The sequence below is a fragment of the Salvelinus fontinalis genome, chromosome 30 (genome assembly GCF_029448725.1).
Source record: "Salvelinus fontinalis isolate EN_2023a chromosome 30, ASM2944872v1, whole genome shotgun sequence".
NCBI lineage: Eukaryota > Metazoa > Chordata > Actinopteri > Salmoniformes > Salmonidae > Salvelinus > Salvelinus fontinalis.
In genome coordinates this window covers 39283921-39303245 of record NC_074694.1, presented here as the reverse complement: position 1 = coordinate 39303245, position 19325 = coordinate 39283921, and the positions used below count along the sequence as shown (strand labels likewise).

Genomic DNA, 19325 nt, shown 5'->3' with positions numbered 1-19325 from the left:
GCTGTCTCTTTGAGAACCAAATCAGGCAACCATAGACTTTCCTAAATACCTACACTGAACACAACCCCATACATACCAAAAACCCCTTAAACAATACACACACCCTAAACTAGACAAAACACACAAAGACAACCCACCCCAACTCACGCCCTGACCAACTAAATAAATAAAAGAAAAAGGAACAATAGGTCAGGAACGTGACAATTCCTTATATTAAGCAAACCAGACGGCACTATTTTCTTGTTTTCATTTTATTTACGGATAGCCAGGGGCACACTCCAACACAGACACTAATTTATAAACGAAGCATTTTGGTTTACTGGGTCCGCCAGATCAGAGTCAGTAGGGATGACCAGGGATGTTCTCTTTACAAGCGCGTGAATTTGACCATTTTCCTGTCAAAATGTAATGAGAACCTTTGGGTGTCAGGGAAAATGTATGGAGTAAAAAGTACATTATTTTCTTTAGGAATGTAGTGAAGTAAAAGTAAAAGTAGTCAAAAAGATAAATAGTAAAGTACAGATACCCCCATAAAACTACTAAGTCTCTTTACTTAAGTACTTTACACCACTGCAAAAGATACACACACAGTGTCAAAGAGAACAAAAACACTCAATCTCATGCTATTCTCCTCAATATATCTGTTTAACTTTCTCTCCTCCTCTTCCTCCTTCATTTGTTTGGCTTCTTGATGAAACATAATGAGTAAAGTGAATGACTCACAGACAGTTTCAAGTGCGGATGCCCATGATAACACTCATACACTATATTTATTCTGTGTTTGCACAGCGAGCACACTGATGCCATTAGGATATGAGGAAGGCGGCATGGGCGGCTGGTTGATTTGATTTATCTTTCCCTTCATTGGCAGAGGGAGTCCTGGGTTTATTTTTCACATCAGTCGTCGTCGGTATGTCTCAGGAGTGTGCTTGCTCATGTGTGGGAGCTATTAAACTGGAGTTTACCATTCAGTTTCCTTCCTTCTCCTCTGAGGGATGGAGAGGGAGAGGGAGAGATCGATGTGTGTTTGTGTTGGGGGCTGAAATGCGTTTCAAACAGTATGTTAGCGAGTGAAGAGAAAGAGGGAATGGGAAAAAGAGGGTGAGATAATGAAAGATTGGTAGTAAAATGATTTGACAAAGGGCTAAAAGGCAAAACAATGCACTATATTAGGAGGTAGAGAGGGAGAGTGAGAGAGGCCAATGTAGCTCAGATGTGGGGTTTGGAGTGGCCTCTCTCTCTCTCTCTCTCTCTCTCTCTCTCTCTCTCTCTCTCTCTCTCTCTCTCTCTCTCTCTCTCTCTCTCTCTCTCTCTCTCTCTCTCTCTCTCTCTCTCTCTCTCTCTCTCTCTCTCTCTCAGCCCTCTCTCTCTCTCTCTCTCTCTCTCTCTCTCTCAGCCCCTCTCTCTCTCTCTCTCTCTCTCTCTCTCTCTCTCAGCCTCTCTCTCTCTCTCTCTCTCTCTCAGCCTCTCTCTCTCTCTCTCAGCCTCTCTCTCTCTCTCTCTCTCTCAGCCCCTCTCTCTCTCTCTCTCTCTCAGCCCCTCTCTCTCTCTCTCTCTCTCTCAGCCTCTCTCTCTCTCTCTCTCTCTCTCAGCCTCTCTCTCTCTCTCTCTCTCTCTCAGCCCCTCTCTCTCTCTCTCTCTCTCAGCCCCTCTCTCTCTCTCTCTCAGCCCCTCTCTCTCTCTCTCTCTCTCTCTCTCAGCCTCTCTCTCTCTCTCTCTCTCAGCCCCTCTCTCTCTCTCTCTCTCTCAGCCCCTCTCTCTCTCTCTCTCTCTCAGCCCCTCTCTCTCTCTCTCTCAGCCCCTCTCTCTCTCTCTCTCTCTCTCTCTCTCTCTCTCTCTCTCTCTCTCTCTCTCAGCCTCTAGTGCTGTAACTCGCAGCAGTACACCAGCTAATCATTAAAGGAGCGGTGCGGCCAGCGAGGAGGCCGGCGGAGCAACAACACCTCTTCCGTGTGTTGTGTAGCGTGACAGGACTCACTGACCAGTGACCACACAGGCATATGGGTAATTGCAATGTGGCAATCTGAGGTGATGTGTGCACAATTAGACCAAGCTCTTAACTTGGGAAAAGGATTGAAAATAAATTTATTTTCTCTGAAGAACAGGGTGCTGTTGAATCATCGCAGTCTCAATAAATACGAAATCACACTCCTAATGATACCGTAGAACAGAAAGATTTATTCAAAGATGCATTTAATGATTTATTCATGGTTTTAACATTAAACTGTCCTAGCCTGGAGGTTGGAATGATACATGGAGAGGTGTTTTTTAAGGAAAAATTTGACTTTTATTGAGGCCATAACAGTTCCTCAAACATGTCCTGTCAGCAAAGACTTCAACATATAGGCTGTTATCTACAGAAAAGGATGGTGGTTATTGGTAGTTCAAGGCTGTTGTTTATTTTGTGTTTGCTATTTTCTAACGAAGCCTGTGCTATAATTAAGCAATAAGCCATGAGGAGGTGTGGTATACGGTCAATATACCACAGCCAAGGGCTGTTCTTAGCACGACGCAACGCGGAGTGCCTGGTATATTAGCCGTGGTATATCGACCATATACTGGTTACCAATGTAATTAGAGCAGTAAAAATACATGTTTTGTCATACCCGTGGTATACGGTCTGATATACCACGGCTTTCAGCCAATCAGCATTCAGAGCTCGAACAACCTAGTTTGTAAATGGGTTTAATACATATTGTAAAAGTGCAGCACATTCATACAAGTCTCAGGACATACAAATGTCAGCCGAGAAAATACATGGCTGTAATAAACAGGATATAATACTAATAAGGTAGTTGGTGCTGTGCTTGCGTGTTGGCATATTCGTGCTTGCCTTTCACACACATGCACGTCCAAGCGTACAACCTAGCCTCGTGCATCTAGTTCAGAAGGTGGAAATTGTACATACACTATACATGACAAAGTATGTGGACACCCCTTCAAATTAGTGGATTCGGCTATTTCAGCCACACCCGCTACTGACAAGTGTATGAAATCGAGCATACAGCCATGCAATCTCGATAGACAAACATTGGCAGTAGAATGGCCGTACTGAAGAGCTCAGTGACTTTCAACAACAGCTCAGCCGCGTAGTGGTAGGCCACACAAGCTCACAGAATGGGACCGCTGAGTGCTGAAGCGCCTAGCGCGTAAAAAAACGTCTGTCCTCATTTGCGACACCCACTATCGGGTTCCAAACTGCCTCTGAAAGCAACATTAGCACAATAACTGTTTGTCGGGAGCTTCATGAAATGGGTTTCAAGGGACGAGCAGCCGCACACAAACCTAAGATCACCATACGCAATGCCATGCTTTGGCTGGAGTGGTCTAAAGCTCACTGCCATTGGGCTCCTGAGTGGCGCAGCAGTCTAAGTGCTAGAGGTGTCACTACAGACCGTGGTTCGATTCCAGGCTGTATCACAACCGGCCGTGATTGGGAGTCCTATAGGGCGGCGCACAATTGACCCAGCGTCGTCCATGTTAGGGTTTGGCCGGGGTAGGCTGTCACTGTAAATAACAATTTGCTCTTAACTGACTTGCCTAGTTAAATAAATAAAGGTAAAATGAAAATAAAAACAAAAAAATGGACTCTGGAGTAGTGCGTTCTCTGGAGTGATGAATCACGCTTCACAATCTGGCAGCCCTACGGATGATTCTGGGTTTGGCGGATGCAAGGAGAACGCTACCTGCCCGAATGTATAGTGGCAACTGTAGAGTTTGGTGGAGGAGGAATAATTGTCTGGGGCTGTTTTTCATGGTTCGGGCTAGGCCCCTTATTTCCAGGAAACGGAATTCTTAATGCTACAGTATACAATGACATTCTAGATGATTCTGTGCTTCCAATTGTCGTTCTGTCCCTGAACAAGGCAGTTAACCCACGGTTCCTAGGCCGTCATTGAAAATAAGAATCTGTTCTTAACTGACTTACCTAGTTAAGTAAACGGTAAAAAATTTTTTTTAAATGTGGTGAATGTCTGTGTCTGGTCGTCACAAAAACATATGCAATTGATCTGTAACCAATTCTCTAAAACGTGCCCAAAGGTGGAGATTTAATCTCACACTCTTAAAAAATGTTGATTTCTGTAATCAGTTCAGATCCTCCTCAACAAAGAGTCTGTGAATTATAATAGATTCCTGTGGGATGCCATTAAAGGTTTCATTAGAAACAATCAGTGGCAACCCGTCATTCAGGGAAGGTGGGGCAGAGCCCCATATTTCGCCTGTTTTGCATGTTATTATGGCATTAATACATGTCACATATCAGTTTGCAAACAATGTAAAACTATTTTTTTAAATCATTGAGTTAATAAAGCCGCATACAAACATGGTCTTCTTTTGTTTTCTTGAGTAAGGTGGCTCCAAAATGCAAGTGTTTCAGCCTAGCTCAGTGCTTTCTGTGGTGGTGAGGCAGCCAGCAGAAAATACAGAGTCTAAGGATTGGTAATGTTCTATAGTTGCGCTGTGATTGGGTAATGTTCTCTAGTTGCGCCATGATTGGCTAGGTGTTCTGTCACTCATGGGGACACGACACACAGGAAACTGTTGAGCGTGAAACACCCAACAGCGTTGACGTTCTTGACGCACTCAAACTGGTGCTCCTGGCACCTACAAGCATAAACCGTTCAAAGGCACATACATATTTTGTCTTGCCCATTCATCCTCTGAATGGTACACATACACAATCCATGTCTCAATTTTCTCAAGGCTTAAAAGGTATTATTCAACCTGTCTCCTCTCCTTCATCTACACTGATTGAAGTGGATTTAACAAGTGACACGAATAAGGAATCATAACTTTCACCTGGATTCACCTGGTCAGTCTTTGTCATGGAAAGAGCAGATGTTCCTAATGTTTTGTACACTCAGTGCAGTTGTCCTTGTCACTTTGGTTTTTGCTTGGTCAATATCTCCCTATGAATCGAACATGACACCAAATGTCCCTAGTTCATGTTGCATATGCCCTTTTCTCTTGACGCACTATTGAATTGTTCCTTCCCTGGTGGTGCAGCATGTGTCAAGCTTAGCCTTTTGTTAATGCTAACACCAAACCAGAGTGGCCTTTTCTCTTATCGGCCAGACAAACAGAGAGTACACAGTTAAAGATCCAGGAACACAGGAGCGACCGTCCGAGCAGCAGGGCTTATAGTCAGCCTTATCTTTATTAGACCTCTGCTACGGCAGTAACTCTCTGTCTGTCTGTCTGTCTGTCTGTCTGTCTGTCTGTCTGTCTGTCTGTCTGTCTGTCTGTCTGTCTGTCTGTCTGTCTGTCTGTCTGTCTGTCTGTCTGTCTGTGTTACCTCAGTGTGAAAACGGACGGACTGTTCATTCTGCAGATGCATTGTTGCGTAGCCTGGTCTCAGATCTGTGTGTGTTGTCTTGCCAACTCTTTTGAGAGAGTTGAGTGCTGCAAACAGTATAATTGCAGACACATAGCTACAGACTAGACTTGATTATGCATTCTCAAACTATTCTCAAGGCTACTCATTTTCTACACACTGAGGGTTTGTCAATGTTCATTTCACATAAAAATAGGTGAGTTCCCCACATGTGGGGAAGCTTTGGAAGCCTGAGATGTGTGAATAAAAAACATTCCCAGATCACAATAGGGAAAACGCCAGAACCTGCAGATTATCAAGACCAAGGTTTCACTTTGTTTGCATAAGCATTCATGACTATTCAACTTCCGCCCCTTCCATATTTATTCTTCTTCTGATCTGCTCTGCTCCTGTTCTGGGGTGTGCTAATGTATTCCTGTAGCACACCCAGAACTGAGTTTGGGAAACCCTGCTACAGAACCACTTTGCCTGTACATTACAGGTGATACTAAGTTAATTATATAAAGGAATAGTTTATCAACCCCTGTTATATAGGACTATAGGACAGGCCTGGGAGAGGTGACTCAATGGGCTGTGATGACACACACACCTGAAGCCGCGGAGACTGTCGTTAGGGCTGCGTCACCTTGACAACGGCTCTACTTGTCCTAGCTGTTATGTACTGTATGCACGTGAGGTGTACCACCATAGAAATATAATCCATTCATATGTTTTTGTTGCCTGGCTAGCTGGCTGGTCCTTCTGTGTGGTGAGATGTCAATTGTTATCTATGATTGGAGCTACATTCGCCTGCATAAGAAGCCTTTTCTTTTCCTCGTGTTTCCCCCAAGATGCTTGCAGCTTATGTTTCGGTGCAGCAGCTTGTGCTCTGTCAGAGCAAGGGAGAGATAACGATCGTCGAATCCAATTCCAGTCCAAATCTCTTAAAATACCAGGTAAATACCAGACTGCAAGATGGCTGTCATTTTAAGCCTTACCAATCTCTGTTAGGCAGGATGAGCCATCCTAAGGGGATAATAGTTTCGGGGAGACATCTGGAGGAGAAGCCTGGCGTTTAAAGCTTAGATCTATGGGGTGAGGTGCGTCGCCCCTCCCTAGGGTCCAGGAATGCTCCGGTCGGGGTCTTTGTGTGGTGGTTAGTATGCAGGTTGGCATGGTAGGAAGACATCGCCACCTGGCGCAATGCTCTGTTCAAAGGAAAGCTTTCGAAAAGCACATGTCAGGTCACAGGCCACTTCTCGCCATAAGGCAGGTGATGTGTCTCTGGGAGTACAATGTCCCCGGCGGAGGATGGTTGAACCGGAGGAGGAAGGACATGTTTAAGAAGTTTGTTTTACCCATTTTGTTGCCAAAACTTGTTTTAGAAGTTTATGTACTTGTCATAATTGGCGTCAACAAGTGAGTGAGTGAGTCAGTAAGTGAGTCCCAGTGACTCAAAGTGATCAGCCTAGTGTGTGGGTGAGGCAACAAAACAGTTAAGAGTGTGTCAAGCCCTCCTCTTCACATGAAAATGTTGACTCAGACACAGCCTGCCTGGCACAGCCTGGCATCAGGTCCCTGACACTTCCGGGAGAAGTGGCATTTCTATATCCCCCATGTTGTTGCCCTGAAGTCATACAGCGTCTGTATGTTTGCCACCTCCTGCCCCCGATGTGTCACACACTCAACGGTCTCAAACAAGCCCCCTTGCCCCCCGAGGATGCGTTTGCACACCAGCAGGTTGCCATACGCACTAAAAACAACAACGTACCCACTGAGCCTGTCTGTTTGTCTCGCCCCCAGTTACACAGATACACACACACTCACTCCCCTCTTATCTGACAGGACACTCTGTTTATGAACCCCCTCCATCTCTCATCTCTGTTTGTAGAGTCAGGTGAGTGTGTTGTCCTGGGTGGATATGATAAGCTGAGGCTAAACACTGGCCGTGTCCGAATATCCATACTTGTGTCTTAAATATTAGGCCATTGGAGTATGCGAAAATAGAAGGTTTTATAGTATGTGAATTTTCTCAAATCTAGTATGCTTTAAATGCCAGGATGTTATACTCATTTTTGTTCTTCATCTAGTAGAATTCGATGCGCACTTTCCCACAATGCATTGGAAGAGGTGGGATGTGAGTGATAGGCCCTAGTTCTCTTCAAGTATCCAAACAACAAAACAAGGCTAATTATTTGGGAAGTTTTTTTTAAATGTATTTTTACCCAAAGTGGATTTCTGTTTTCTCATTGAAAAGTGTTTCTTGTTCTCTTGGCCTTCGTCAGAGCTTTTAAGCTAAACACTAAGCCATCTTTTGATTTCTGAATGTGTCTGTCCCGGGGACTCAGGATGTGGCTGCGTTTATTGATGTCATGTTAATCAGGCCTTTTGATATGAAGATATGGATTTATTTCTATTTTTGTAGGCTAGGCCAACTATTTCATGATTTAATTTATGGATCTAGCCTTAGCAGTCAATCTTATCTCATTTTGATTTGAATATTTGAAAAGTTTTGGTGTGTGTACTAGGCAATTTTCTAAAATGTATATATGTTACAGCACTTACTGGTTACACTAATAATTATGTTGAAATGGAACCAAATTATCTGTTTGTCCTTTTTAAATAGGATAGATGGGCTATATGATCTTCTACGGTATAGGTCCAATGTGATAGTCTGCCTATAACCAGCCTGAGTAGTCCTATAACTCCATTCCTATTCTATTCAGAGTTTAGAGAAGTTTAATCGAATTGGAAATGAGCTATTATCAGGCTGGTTGATGTGAAGATGCATGGTTGATGCATGTCTGTTGAATGTGGAAATATTCACCTGCACTCGGCCCCGCCCCACCTACTATTTACCAAACAGTACGTGCTAAATAGTATGTGACGATGCTGAGTACATAGTATGCCGTTTAAGTATGTAGTACGCTGGTATGGATATTCGGAAACGGCCTGCTGTGAATGCACATGAGACTTCATTAGGCCTTTATTACCAATAAAGAGGACTCAGGGGTAGGGACTGGCTGCCTCAGACAGGTGTATGAACTACATAGAGGAAGAAGGTGTAAGAATTGTCCAAGAGTTGCTAAATCGGTCTGAACATCTGGTCTGAAATTCATGTTCATCTGAATGCGGCTAGGTCAAAATGACGAGGACAGCTCAGGCTGCCGTGGCCTGTGATGATTAGTTGATATTATAACGTGCTCATGGCTGATTAATCGTGCCTTGGAGGAGGGGAGAGAGAGGGGTCGCTGCATCTTTTTCTCTGCGTTAATCGATCGCCTAACAAATCTTACCTGCCAACTTCACACCGAGGAAATTGAGTAGAGCAAGTGTCACGGATCTACTACAGCACACGTAAGGTTCACACACACACACACACACGCACACGCACACACACACACACACACACACACACACACACACACACACACACACACACACACACACACACACACTCCTTTTTTTCACACTTCTGATCTATTTTGGAAAACTGAATACATTCAACCGAAAGGTTCACTGTGGAGAATTTCTCACTGAAAATCAGCGATTCGGTCTCAGACTAGACTAATACCATGGTAAAAGTCACATCAATCAAGGTTAGTGGTAATTGACACCAAAATCCAGCAAGTTGAATAGCCTACAGGACAGATGAGTCTCTTCTGTGTTTCCTAATCTGGAATTACATTTCTAACTGTAAACAGCTTGGATGGAGCTCTCTCTTGTGTTACTATAACTGTAGTGATGTTTGTTTTAGGAAGCCTTTTGCCTTTTGGTAGGCCATCATTGTAAATAAGAATTCGTTTTTTTAACTGACTTGTCTAGTTAAATAAAGGTTAAATAAAGTAAAGTCATTGAAATGGTTAATCTGGTAACTAAACCACCATTTTATTACGTTTCAATATTCCGATGCCTTTTTCTCTCTCCCTTCAATATCTGCAATCTCCCCCATCACTTTCACCTTTTCTTTTATGTGTCCTTTATTTATACAGGTGGTCTCATTGATATAAAATCTATTCGGCAAGAGAGACCAGTTCTTCCAATCTCTTTCATTTTGATGAAGGTCCAAAGGGACAGTGACCCTTCTTGGTCATAAACAGTAATAGGTCTGCATATAATCACTCAGCCAGTGACCACTATCGTCACCCCAGCACAGCCCCACTGACATTTAACCTCTGACTTTTGTCACTTCCTGGTTTTATCATAATCCTGTGAGGTTCGGCCTTAGGCCCCTTTCTGATTAATGCATGAAGCAGGTGAAGAGGAAGAATGAGGGAAAGGATTTTCCCTCATGGAAGGGCCCATCTATTACAGTATATATTGGTGGGTGGGCCTGGAGACTGGGGGAGCTATTGATCGGTGGTGGAACACTGTAATGTTGGAGTAATATTTTCAAGGTTTTGTACTGGACAATGGTTATTATGGGCTGTCTATTTTCTTGTGATTATGGATGGTAATCTTGTGATGGCATGGATGCAGGTAGAACATGTTGCATTGTTCAAATGTGTGTAATTGTGTCTGCACATTTGTAGTACTCCCTCACATCCATTCCTTCTCCTCTCATTCCCTCCTCTCCTTCTCTCCTCACATCCATTCCTTCTCTCCTCTCATTCCCTCCTCTCCTTCTCTCCTCTCCCTCACATCCATTCCTTCTCTACTCTCATTCCCTCCTCTCCTTCTCTCCTCTCCCTCACATCCATTCCTTCTCTCCTCTCATTCCCTCCTCTCCTCTTCTCTCCCTCACATTCGTTCCTTCTCTCCTCTCCCTCACATCCATTCCTTCTCTCCTCTCATTCCCTCCTCTCCTTCTCTCCTCTCCCTCACATCCATCCATTCCTTCTCTCCTCTCCTTCTCTCCTCTCCCTCACATCCATTCCTTCTCTCCTCTCATCTCCCTCACATCCATTCCTTCTCTCCTCTCATTACCTCCTCTCCTTCTCTTCTCGACTTATTCTCTGCAGTGCAGTCCACTTCCAGATGGCTTTTGTCGCTGGCCTGTTGGCCCTCCTTGTCCTGGACTAACTTGGGCCTGGTCTGGTTCATCATGATCCTGTTGTTATGCTCCGCAGCACACAGTAGTACTTGGTGATTGCGCTTGAGTTTGATTTAGGATGTTGCTCTCGAGTCAGAGGTTAAATATGTGTTTATGCATTCATCTAAGGGTTGTTAATGGAGCATGCAGCATCTGGGGCTGAGCGGCACTAAGAGAGAACGTCAGTACTGCTGCCATGCTCCCTAATTTAACTCACCACTACGGTGAGAGCTGTCAGAGGCCAACTGCCGCTATTGCATCCAGCTCACACATATACGGCGAGACAGAGAGAGCAATAGAAAGAAAGAGAGAAAGGGCAGGAGCAGATTAAAAGACAGAAAAGACAGATGGAGCGTCACAGATAAAAGGGGCGGTCAGACCAGTGTGAAGCGAGCGAAGAAGGAGAGGAAGAAGAAGCTTTTAGAGGAAGAAGAGAGGCACAGAGGGAGACAAAGCCAGGATAAGTCGGGTCTTTACTGGGCTCAGGGCTTATGGACCGTGTCCATAGAGGTGCAGGATGCATAGGAGAGATTTCAGATAGATATACTGTGCAGTTGCTGCATGGTGGATTAAACTTTATAGGATAAAAATAGTGTTTGTGTGTATACTGTAGATGAGATGTCAGGAGTGTTCTCAATCTCTTCTACGACTTCATTTTCTCTCCCAGCTCAGCAACATTGAGTGCTAATACAATCAGGCCTGTCTGGCCAGTGGTAATTACCCAAAGTGTTCGTTATTTAATTATGTCTCGCTAATGCCGGCTTGAAGGCAATCTAGGTGATTTATGCAAATGACTGCACCCTATAATAGAGTTTTACAGTGTTGTAATTTCAGTGTCAGAACATTAGAGTTTTACTTGAACCTCACAGCATGGGGGTTGCTGCCATGGAAAAATAATACTTAGAATTGGAAAAGCACCTTAGATCACAGCAATTTAACTACACCCTCGTGGTTACACTAAATATTGTCTGCCGTCCACACAGACCCATTGACTTGAATAGGGATGTCCGTTCTAGTGATTCTATTTCTATGGTTTCATATCTGTTGTTCTCCTATGCACACCCGGTATTTTTCTTTATCTAAGGCAACCAGCTGCAATAGGAGAATGAGTTGCACAAAACACTCTTTATGAAAGTACATTACATACGGTACTGTGTATCATAAGGCCTTTATTTGAGGGCCTAGTTGCACCCTAACACAGTGGTCTGAAACTCCTGGTTTACAGGCCACATCAAGCCTGCAAGTCACATTATGCTGGCTTGCAAATTGATGTGTAATTATTTTTGGGCTGCCAGGGCAGTGATGTAGTCGATTAAGGCAGCCCCACCGCACCTCTCTGATTCAGAGGGGTTGGGTTAAATGTGGAAGACACATTTCGGTTGAATGTATTCAGTTGTGCAAATGACTAGGTAACCCATTTCCCTTTTCCCAACCACCTGCAATAGGATTGTGAGTTTGCTCAACATTTGGGTATATAACTGGACCAGCATACAGAGTTGCCTTCCAAAGGCAAATATGCATTTGTAATTCGACTCAACACATTTTTATACATTCAGCTCACTGTGAGCAAAGTTTGTTGAGTGAACAAACGTTCACACTTTAGCTAAAGTTCTTGTCCTTCTGAAGTCCACCCAACTCACAAAATAACACTGATTATGCTACAGTGGAAATGCTGGTATTCATCTATACCTCACATCATCCAAATCTGTAAGTATTCAATTGGTGAGGAGTTCTGGCGAAAGGTACTCCTCGGGGGTTCGTACATATTCATAGGAGTGTTGGTCTGGAGTGTGTATGGAATTTGATTGACAGCTGGCTCTATGTAGCTGGATGTGTATGAAGAGCCTCACGATGAATATGAATTAGAACCCACCTGGCACTGTGTTGAGGGTTTGGTAGTTTATGCCAGTGCTTTGATGTTGTATGTATGTATGTATGTATGTATGTGTGTGTGTGTGTGTGTGTGTGTGTTTGCATGTAATGATCAATTCACAGGCATCAATAACCACCTCTAGTCCAAAAAACGTTTGTGCCACAAACGTTTTAGCATTTGTGGCACAAACCCACAAAGTCATGGGACCAATACTTACATTTTTCCCGCATCATGTCCAAATCTTCCGGAAGTATCTAAAATTGATTGTAAAAGCTCAAATACACTTATAGATGTTTTGAACATTATATGCGAAAAATTGTAATATCGATGCCATGACTTAAATGGGTTTTGTGCCACAAATGCTAAAACGTTAGCATGTGAAAACAGTGCCAGGGAAATTAAACCAAAGCATGGATTGCTGTCATACCTTGTCCATAGACTGCTTACAGGGTAAGGAAACCAATATGTCATTTTGTAATTTGGTTGAACTATCTCTTTAATGGTGTTGTATTGTACTGGAACAAATGACAACAAACTATAATTTAATGGGTTAATAAAAAAATAACGCTATAAAAATCCTACTAAACCAACAGTGCTTCGGGAATGTATTCAGACCTCCCTTGATAAGGTATTTCAGTTTTGAATTTTTAATAAATGTGCCAAAAATTCTAAAAACCTGTTTTTGCTTTGTCATAATGGGGTATTGCGTGTAGATTGATGTAAAAAAAATATTTTATCAATTTTGAATCAGGCTGTGACTTAACAAAATGTGGAAAAAGTCAATATTCCGAATGCACTGTATAGGCTCCAATATGATTACTTTTGAAAAAAGTAATCCAAAAGGATTCTGATACATTTCACACCAAATCCTATAGGGTTGCGAGAATCCTATAGGATCCAATAGGATTACTTTTGATTTCCATTAGGAAAAAAGTAGTCCAATAGCATTCCGATTGGAATCTGACAGAGGTGTGAAAAAATCCTATAGGATTCTATTGGAAAAATTACTAATCCTATCAGATATCTTGACTAGGGACAACAGGTGCTCTCACACACAACTGAGGAATGCAGAGGCATCTGACTGTCAGGATACACATGCATTGTGGGATGCTGCCAGGGACAGAAGTCTCACTGAATTTGAGACAAATAACAGCGCCACAATCTTCATTTCTAATACTAATGACAGCATGGAGAGAGAAAAAGAGGAGCGCGATAGAATGAGAGTGAGAGAATAAGTGATGAGAGAGAGAATGGCAGAGGGAGAGCAAGAAAGAGTGGGAACGACCCAGCGCGAACAGATTAAAGAAGATAGGTCCTGGCCTCCACATTACATCAAAATGAGAAAGAGAGAGAAAGAGCGACAGAGAGAGCGAGATCAAGGAGAGAGAATGCATGAGGAACGAGAGGAGTCTTGGTTCAGGTTTAATAATAAGAGCTTCTTCCTCCTCACAAGGAAGGAAAGAAATTGGTCTTCCACTTCTTAGAAGCTGTTCCTTAATTTCCTTCAGTTTGTGAGGGATGCCACCTGCTTTCTTAATGTCTCCAGGCTGATAAATATCCATTGGGTGGAAGAGGATGAATATGTAACTGGGTTGGGGAAAGGAGAGGTCCCCCTATCAGTGTCTCAACTGCCTAGAAGGCCATGTGTAACTAGGCTGGGTGTGACAGGTAGATTTTAGACCACACACACACACACATACGTGCACCCGCCCACTCTAAAAACACACATGCCACACACACACATTATTTTCTATCCCGCTGTAGTCTCGAAGGACTATTGATTATCTGTGAATATACAGCGTGCTGTACGGCTTTATTAATATGGGACCCATGTTCAGTCCAGTGTGTGTGTGTGTGTGTGTGTGTGTGTGAATCACCAGTATGACACACACCTTCCCACTCACACACTCTGTCTAAAGCCCTCTGTTAGCCTCTGATGGTCTGAGTCCACGGCACGGTCATCAGGCTTCAAGTCGGCGTTGCTAGGACTACTCTAATCTAGGGTAGTCATGTGCAATAACCAATATTATTGTGACACGTCGATATAAAGCATGTAACATGAACTACACCGTCACGAGTGGCGTTTTCTGTCACGTCCTCCACGAACCAAACCTAAAAAGCCACTGTTACTGAAGAGGTCACTGCTACCTTCCATGCTCTCCACAGCGTCAGAGGGGCAGCGTTAGTGCAGTCGTCATTCTGGTCTAGCTTCTTTGAAGCGTATAAAAAAAAAAGATGTGCATTTCATTTCACTCGCAGATAGTGCGGAGCTTGGTCTCCTGGGCGTGCCTATTGCGTCATCCCTGTCACGATCGTCTGTAGAATAAACGAACCAAGGCGCAGCGTGCTCTGAGTTCCACATATTTTATTTTGTGAAACTTAAAAAGAAAAAAAGAAAAGAAACCAACAACGACGTGCAGTACTGAGGTGCCACATGCACTGACTCAAAACAAGATCCCACAAAAAAAACTGTGGGGAAATGGCTGCCTATATATCATCCCCAATCAGAGACAACGATAAACAGCTGCCTCTGATTGGGAACCATACCAGGCCAACAGACATAAAACAACCTAGATAACCCACCCTAGTCACACCCTGACCTAACCAACATAGAGAATAAAAGGCTCTATATGGTCAGGGCGTGACAATCCCTGGGGAAAAAAGCGGGAGCTTATGTTAATTGTTCTCTATTTATACGGAGCAAATGCACATTGCATATGGCAAGTCTACTGCGTCAACGCACCCTGTTCCATGCAATATGTATGAAATGCATTGGCAATGAGGAGTGGTAGTTTTGGCAGGCTTTATGTATCTAATTGCGTGTGTTTGTAATGGCAAGAAGAGGGAGTGTGATTGTGGTTTGACTTTAGAATGTTATGCTGACTTAGCTATCTGCCGTCTCTGCTGGTCTCTCTCTCTAATGATGCTTCGGTATAGTTCTCTGCTCGGCCAGCTCGCCACAGCCAAGGCTTTCGTTTTTTGGCAGAGGCTGCAAAGGCCTTGTGTCAAAACCGAAGGGGGAAAAAAAAGAGCCAAGGACAGCAATAGGGCGACAACAAGCAAGACAACAACACATCACACCTCAACATGTAGCAGCATCTTGCACCGGCACCGACAAAGTCACAACCTTGTCTTAACTTTTCACATCTTTTTGTTTCGGCTTGTCCTTAGAAAATAAACTACTCTACAGTATATTTTACAGTTTGGACTGTAAAGTTCAGACAGTTCTTGTTAGTTGACCAGATGTTACTCCTCTTCGTGTTCCTCAACACTATACTTGACCACAGAAGGGACCCAAGGTCACCCAGGAGAACTGGGAATTGGTACTGGGAATACTTGAGAACAGATTTCCCAAATTAAAAAAGCTTTGAGCTGATTTTCTGGTGTTTTTACAGTCTTTTATGTAACCCCCCACCATAGGGGAACTGTTGTAGGGTCACTGAAGGAACATAAATGGGATGGTTCTTTGAAGAGCCGTACAAAAATCTAAAACCAGAAATGTTTTGGCCCTCCAGGACCGGAATTAAATAGCCCTAATTTGCATATTTCCCAGTGCCTTTCGAGTATCAATAACACCCATGACTGTGTTTACTAGTGACAGAGAGATGGTTGTTAGATTCATTTTCAGTCCTGTGGTCTTCATCAAGTGAGAGCATATGTGAATATGTTGTCATTAAAATGTTATTCTTTAAGATAATACCTATTTCATAAAGCCTTCTTTTGAGGAACTAGTTTTACCCTAATACAGTGGCCTGAAACAGGCCACATCAGACCCGCAAATCACATGATTTAACATTTAGAATGTTTTATTCACCCACATTCAGAATGACTGCCAGGGTTGGGAAGATTAAGATATGTGACTACCTTAAATATCTAAAGTGGAACAACCATTTCAGTAATGGGTGCAATAAGTCCAAGTAAGAGATTGGAATAGTTTAGAAAAATGAATGTTATTTATACTGAACAAAAATATAAATGCAACATGTAAAGTGTTGGTCCTGTTTTTCATGAGCTGAAATAAAATATCAAAGAAATCTTCCATACGTACAAAAAAAGCTTCTTTCTCTAAAATGTTGTACACAAATTTGTTTACATCCCTGTTAGTGAGCAGTTCTCCTTTGCCAAGATAATCCATCCACCTAATAGGTGTGGCATATCAAGACGCTGATTAAAGAGCATGATCATTACACAGGTGCACCTTGTGCTGGGGACAATATAAAAGTCCACTCTAAAATAGGCAGTTTTGTCACACAACACAATGACACAGATGTCTCAAGTTGAGGGTGAGCTTTTGCCAGAGAATGAAAAGTTAATTTCTCTACCGTAAGCCGCCTCCAGCGTCATTTTAGAGAATTTGGCAGTACATCCAACCAGCTTCACAAACGCAGACCACGTGTAACCAAGCCAGCCTAGGACCCCCACATCTGGCTTCTTCACCTGCGGAATGGTCTGAGACCAGCCACCCGCATAGCTGATGAAACTGTGGGTTTTCGCAACCAAAGAATTTCTGCACAAATTGTCACAAACCATCTCAGGGAAGCTCATCTGATTGCTCGTCATCCTCACCGGGGTCTTGACATGACCGGGGGTTCAGCATCATAATTGACTTAAGTGGGAAAATGCTCACCTTTGATGGTCACAGGCATGCTGGAGAAGTGTGCTTTCACGGTTGAATCCCGGTTTGAGCTGTACTTGTCAGATGGCAGACAGCATGTATGGCGTCGTGTGGTTATGCGGATTGCTGATGTCAGAGTGCACCATGGTGGCGGTGGGGTTATGGTATGAACAGGCATAAGCTATGGACAACAAACACAATTGTATTTTATCGATGGCAATTTGAATGCACAGAGATACTGTGACAAGATGCCCATTGTTGTGCCATTTACCTGCTGCCATTACTTCATGTTTCAGCATGATAATGTTGAAAGTATCTGTACACCCCATGTCGTAAGTATCTGTACACAATTCCTGGAAGCTGAAAATGTCCCAGTTCTTCCATGGCCTGCATACTCACCAGACATGTCACCCATTGAGCACGTTTGGGATGCTCTGGATCGACGTGTACGACAGCGTGTTCAAGTTCCCGCCAATATCCAGCAACTTCGCACAGCCATTGAAGAGGAGTGGGACAACATTCCACAGGCCACCAATCAACAGCCTGTTCAACTCTATCCGTAGATGTGTCGCGCTGCATGAGGCAAATGGTGGCCACAAGAGATACTGACGGGTTTTCTGATCCATTTCTGATCCATCCCAAAAAATGTTTAAGTATCTGTGACAAACAGATGCGTATCTGTATTCCCAGTCATGTGAAATCTATAGATTAGTGTTACGCTCGTCGTCGGATGATAAATGACCGGACCAAGGTGCAGCGTGGTAGGCGTACATTCTCTCTTTATTGGAAAACGTAACACCAGGGAAAAAAACAATGAACACAAACAGAACGTAAAGCTAGTCGTGCAGAAAGCAACAAACAAAGACAAGATCCCACAAAACCCAAAAGGAAACTGACATAACTTATATCTGATTCCCAATCAGAGACAACGATAGACAGCTGCCTCCGATTGGGAATCAAACACACCAACATAGAAACAGAAAACCTAGAATGCCCAACCTAATCACACCCTGACCTAACCAAATAGAGAAATAAAAAGGCTCTTTAAGGTCAGGTCGTGACAATTAGGGCCTATTGAATTTATTTAAATTGAATGATTTCCTTATATGACCTGGAACTCGGTGTGTGTTGCATGTATATTTTTGTTCAGTGTATTTTTGAGTAGCATAAGATTAATTAATAGTTGGTGCAACTTTAGACAGTCTCGTGTTCCAACTTTGTTTTAGTAGCATGACTCGTTCCTGTTCACACCGATTTGAAGAGCGCAATACAGTCATTGAAGGAATGAATCTGAGCCTGACGCTTATCACCTGTGGAATGCGGGGCTTCCAGCGAGGACACGGATTTCATTGGCCTTGTGTAGGGTGATTGTAGATCCTTCAACCAAAGTCGAGAGATTGCGACTCCCCGTAGTATGTTGAACTGAAGTTGACTGACTGAAAGGGAACCTGTATTTTTATCCAGAGTATTGGACACTGTAACCTGCCCCATGCTGGGCTAACCAAGTTCTAAAGACACAATGTGTTTGATAGTCTGGTAGCCTTGACTTTGACCCTCAATGTATACATGTGTACGCGCCCTTGCATGCATATGCTTGCAATTGAAATTTGAGTCATTTAGCAGACGCTCTTATCCAGAGCGACTTACAGGAGCAATTAGGGTTAAGTGCCTTGCTCAAGGGCATATCAACAGATTTTTCACCTAGTCAGCTCGGAGATTCAAACCTTTCAGTTACTGGGTCAACTTCTTAACCGCTAGGCTACCTGCCGAAAGCTGATGTGTGTGTGTGTGAGTTTTAGCAGCTGTGTTGGCTGAAACTGGGGGGCGGCAGCATAGCCTAGTGGTTAGAGCGTTGGACTAGTAACCGTAAAGGTTGCAAGATCGAATCCCCGAGCTGACAAGGTACAAATCTGTTGTTCCTAGGCCATCATTGAAAAAAGAATTTGTTCTTAAAACTGACTTGCCTAGTGAAATAAAGGAAATTTAAAAAATGCTTGGGTGAGAGCTAAGATGATGAAACACTGTGTAACAACCAGGCAGAAATGAGACGTAATTACCCAGCCAGAACAGTTATACAGTACTGATAGCAGCAATCCCAGTCAACCTAGTGGGGACACACTTTAGAAACCCCGAACATGTAAATCACACTACATCAAGTGTACAGATTCTTCACTTCATAATGTATTGTCTCCAAGCAACCATCTTCATACTGTGCTATTAGAACATCACTTTTGTTGAACAATGATTCCAATGTCTTCCTTCTTTGTCATGTTTTGCCAATAGAACCACCAAAAAATCCAAAGACATTCTTTTCTGTTTTTCAAATTATTTTTCTGTCCTTTGTCTTTCAGAATAAAGTGTTGAACATTGACGCGCTGAAGGTCAAGCTGCAGGTAAAGACAAATTGCTTTTGGGATTTTATAGTTTTTTTATTGATTTTAATGTAATTATTGAATAGTGCGTGTGTCTTTCTCCGTCTTTCTGTTTGTTT

General features: G+C 43.1%; 1 protein-coding gene across 2 annotated transcripts in view; it reads left to right on the top strand.

Moving 5' to 3' along the window:
- The window catches only part of LOC129829196 (ras-related protein Rab-26-like), an 82107-nt gene that overhangs the window by 13951 nt on the left and 48831 nt on the right, over positions 1 to 19325 (top strand). For both annotated transcript variants that reach the window (XM_055890808.1, XM_055890809.1), the window contains exon 3: positions 19186 to 19227. In XM_055890808.1, the coding sequence (XP_055746783.1) occupies positions 19186 to 19227 (42 nt within the window). The remainder of the gene's footprint in view (positions 1 to 19185; positions 19228 to 19325) is intronic.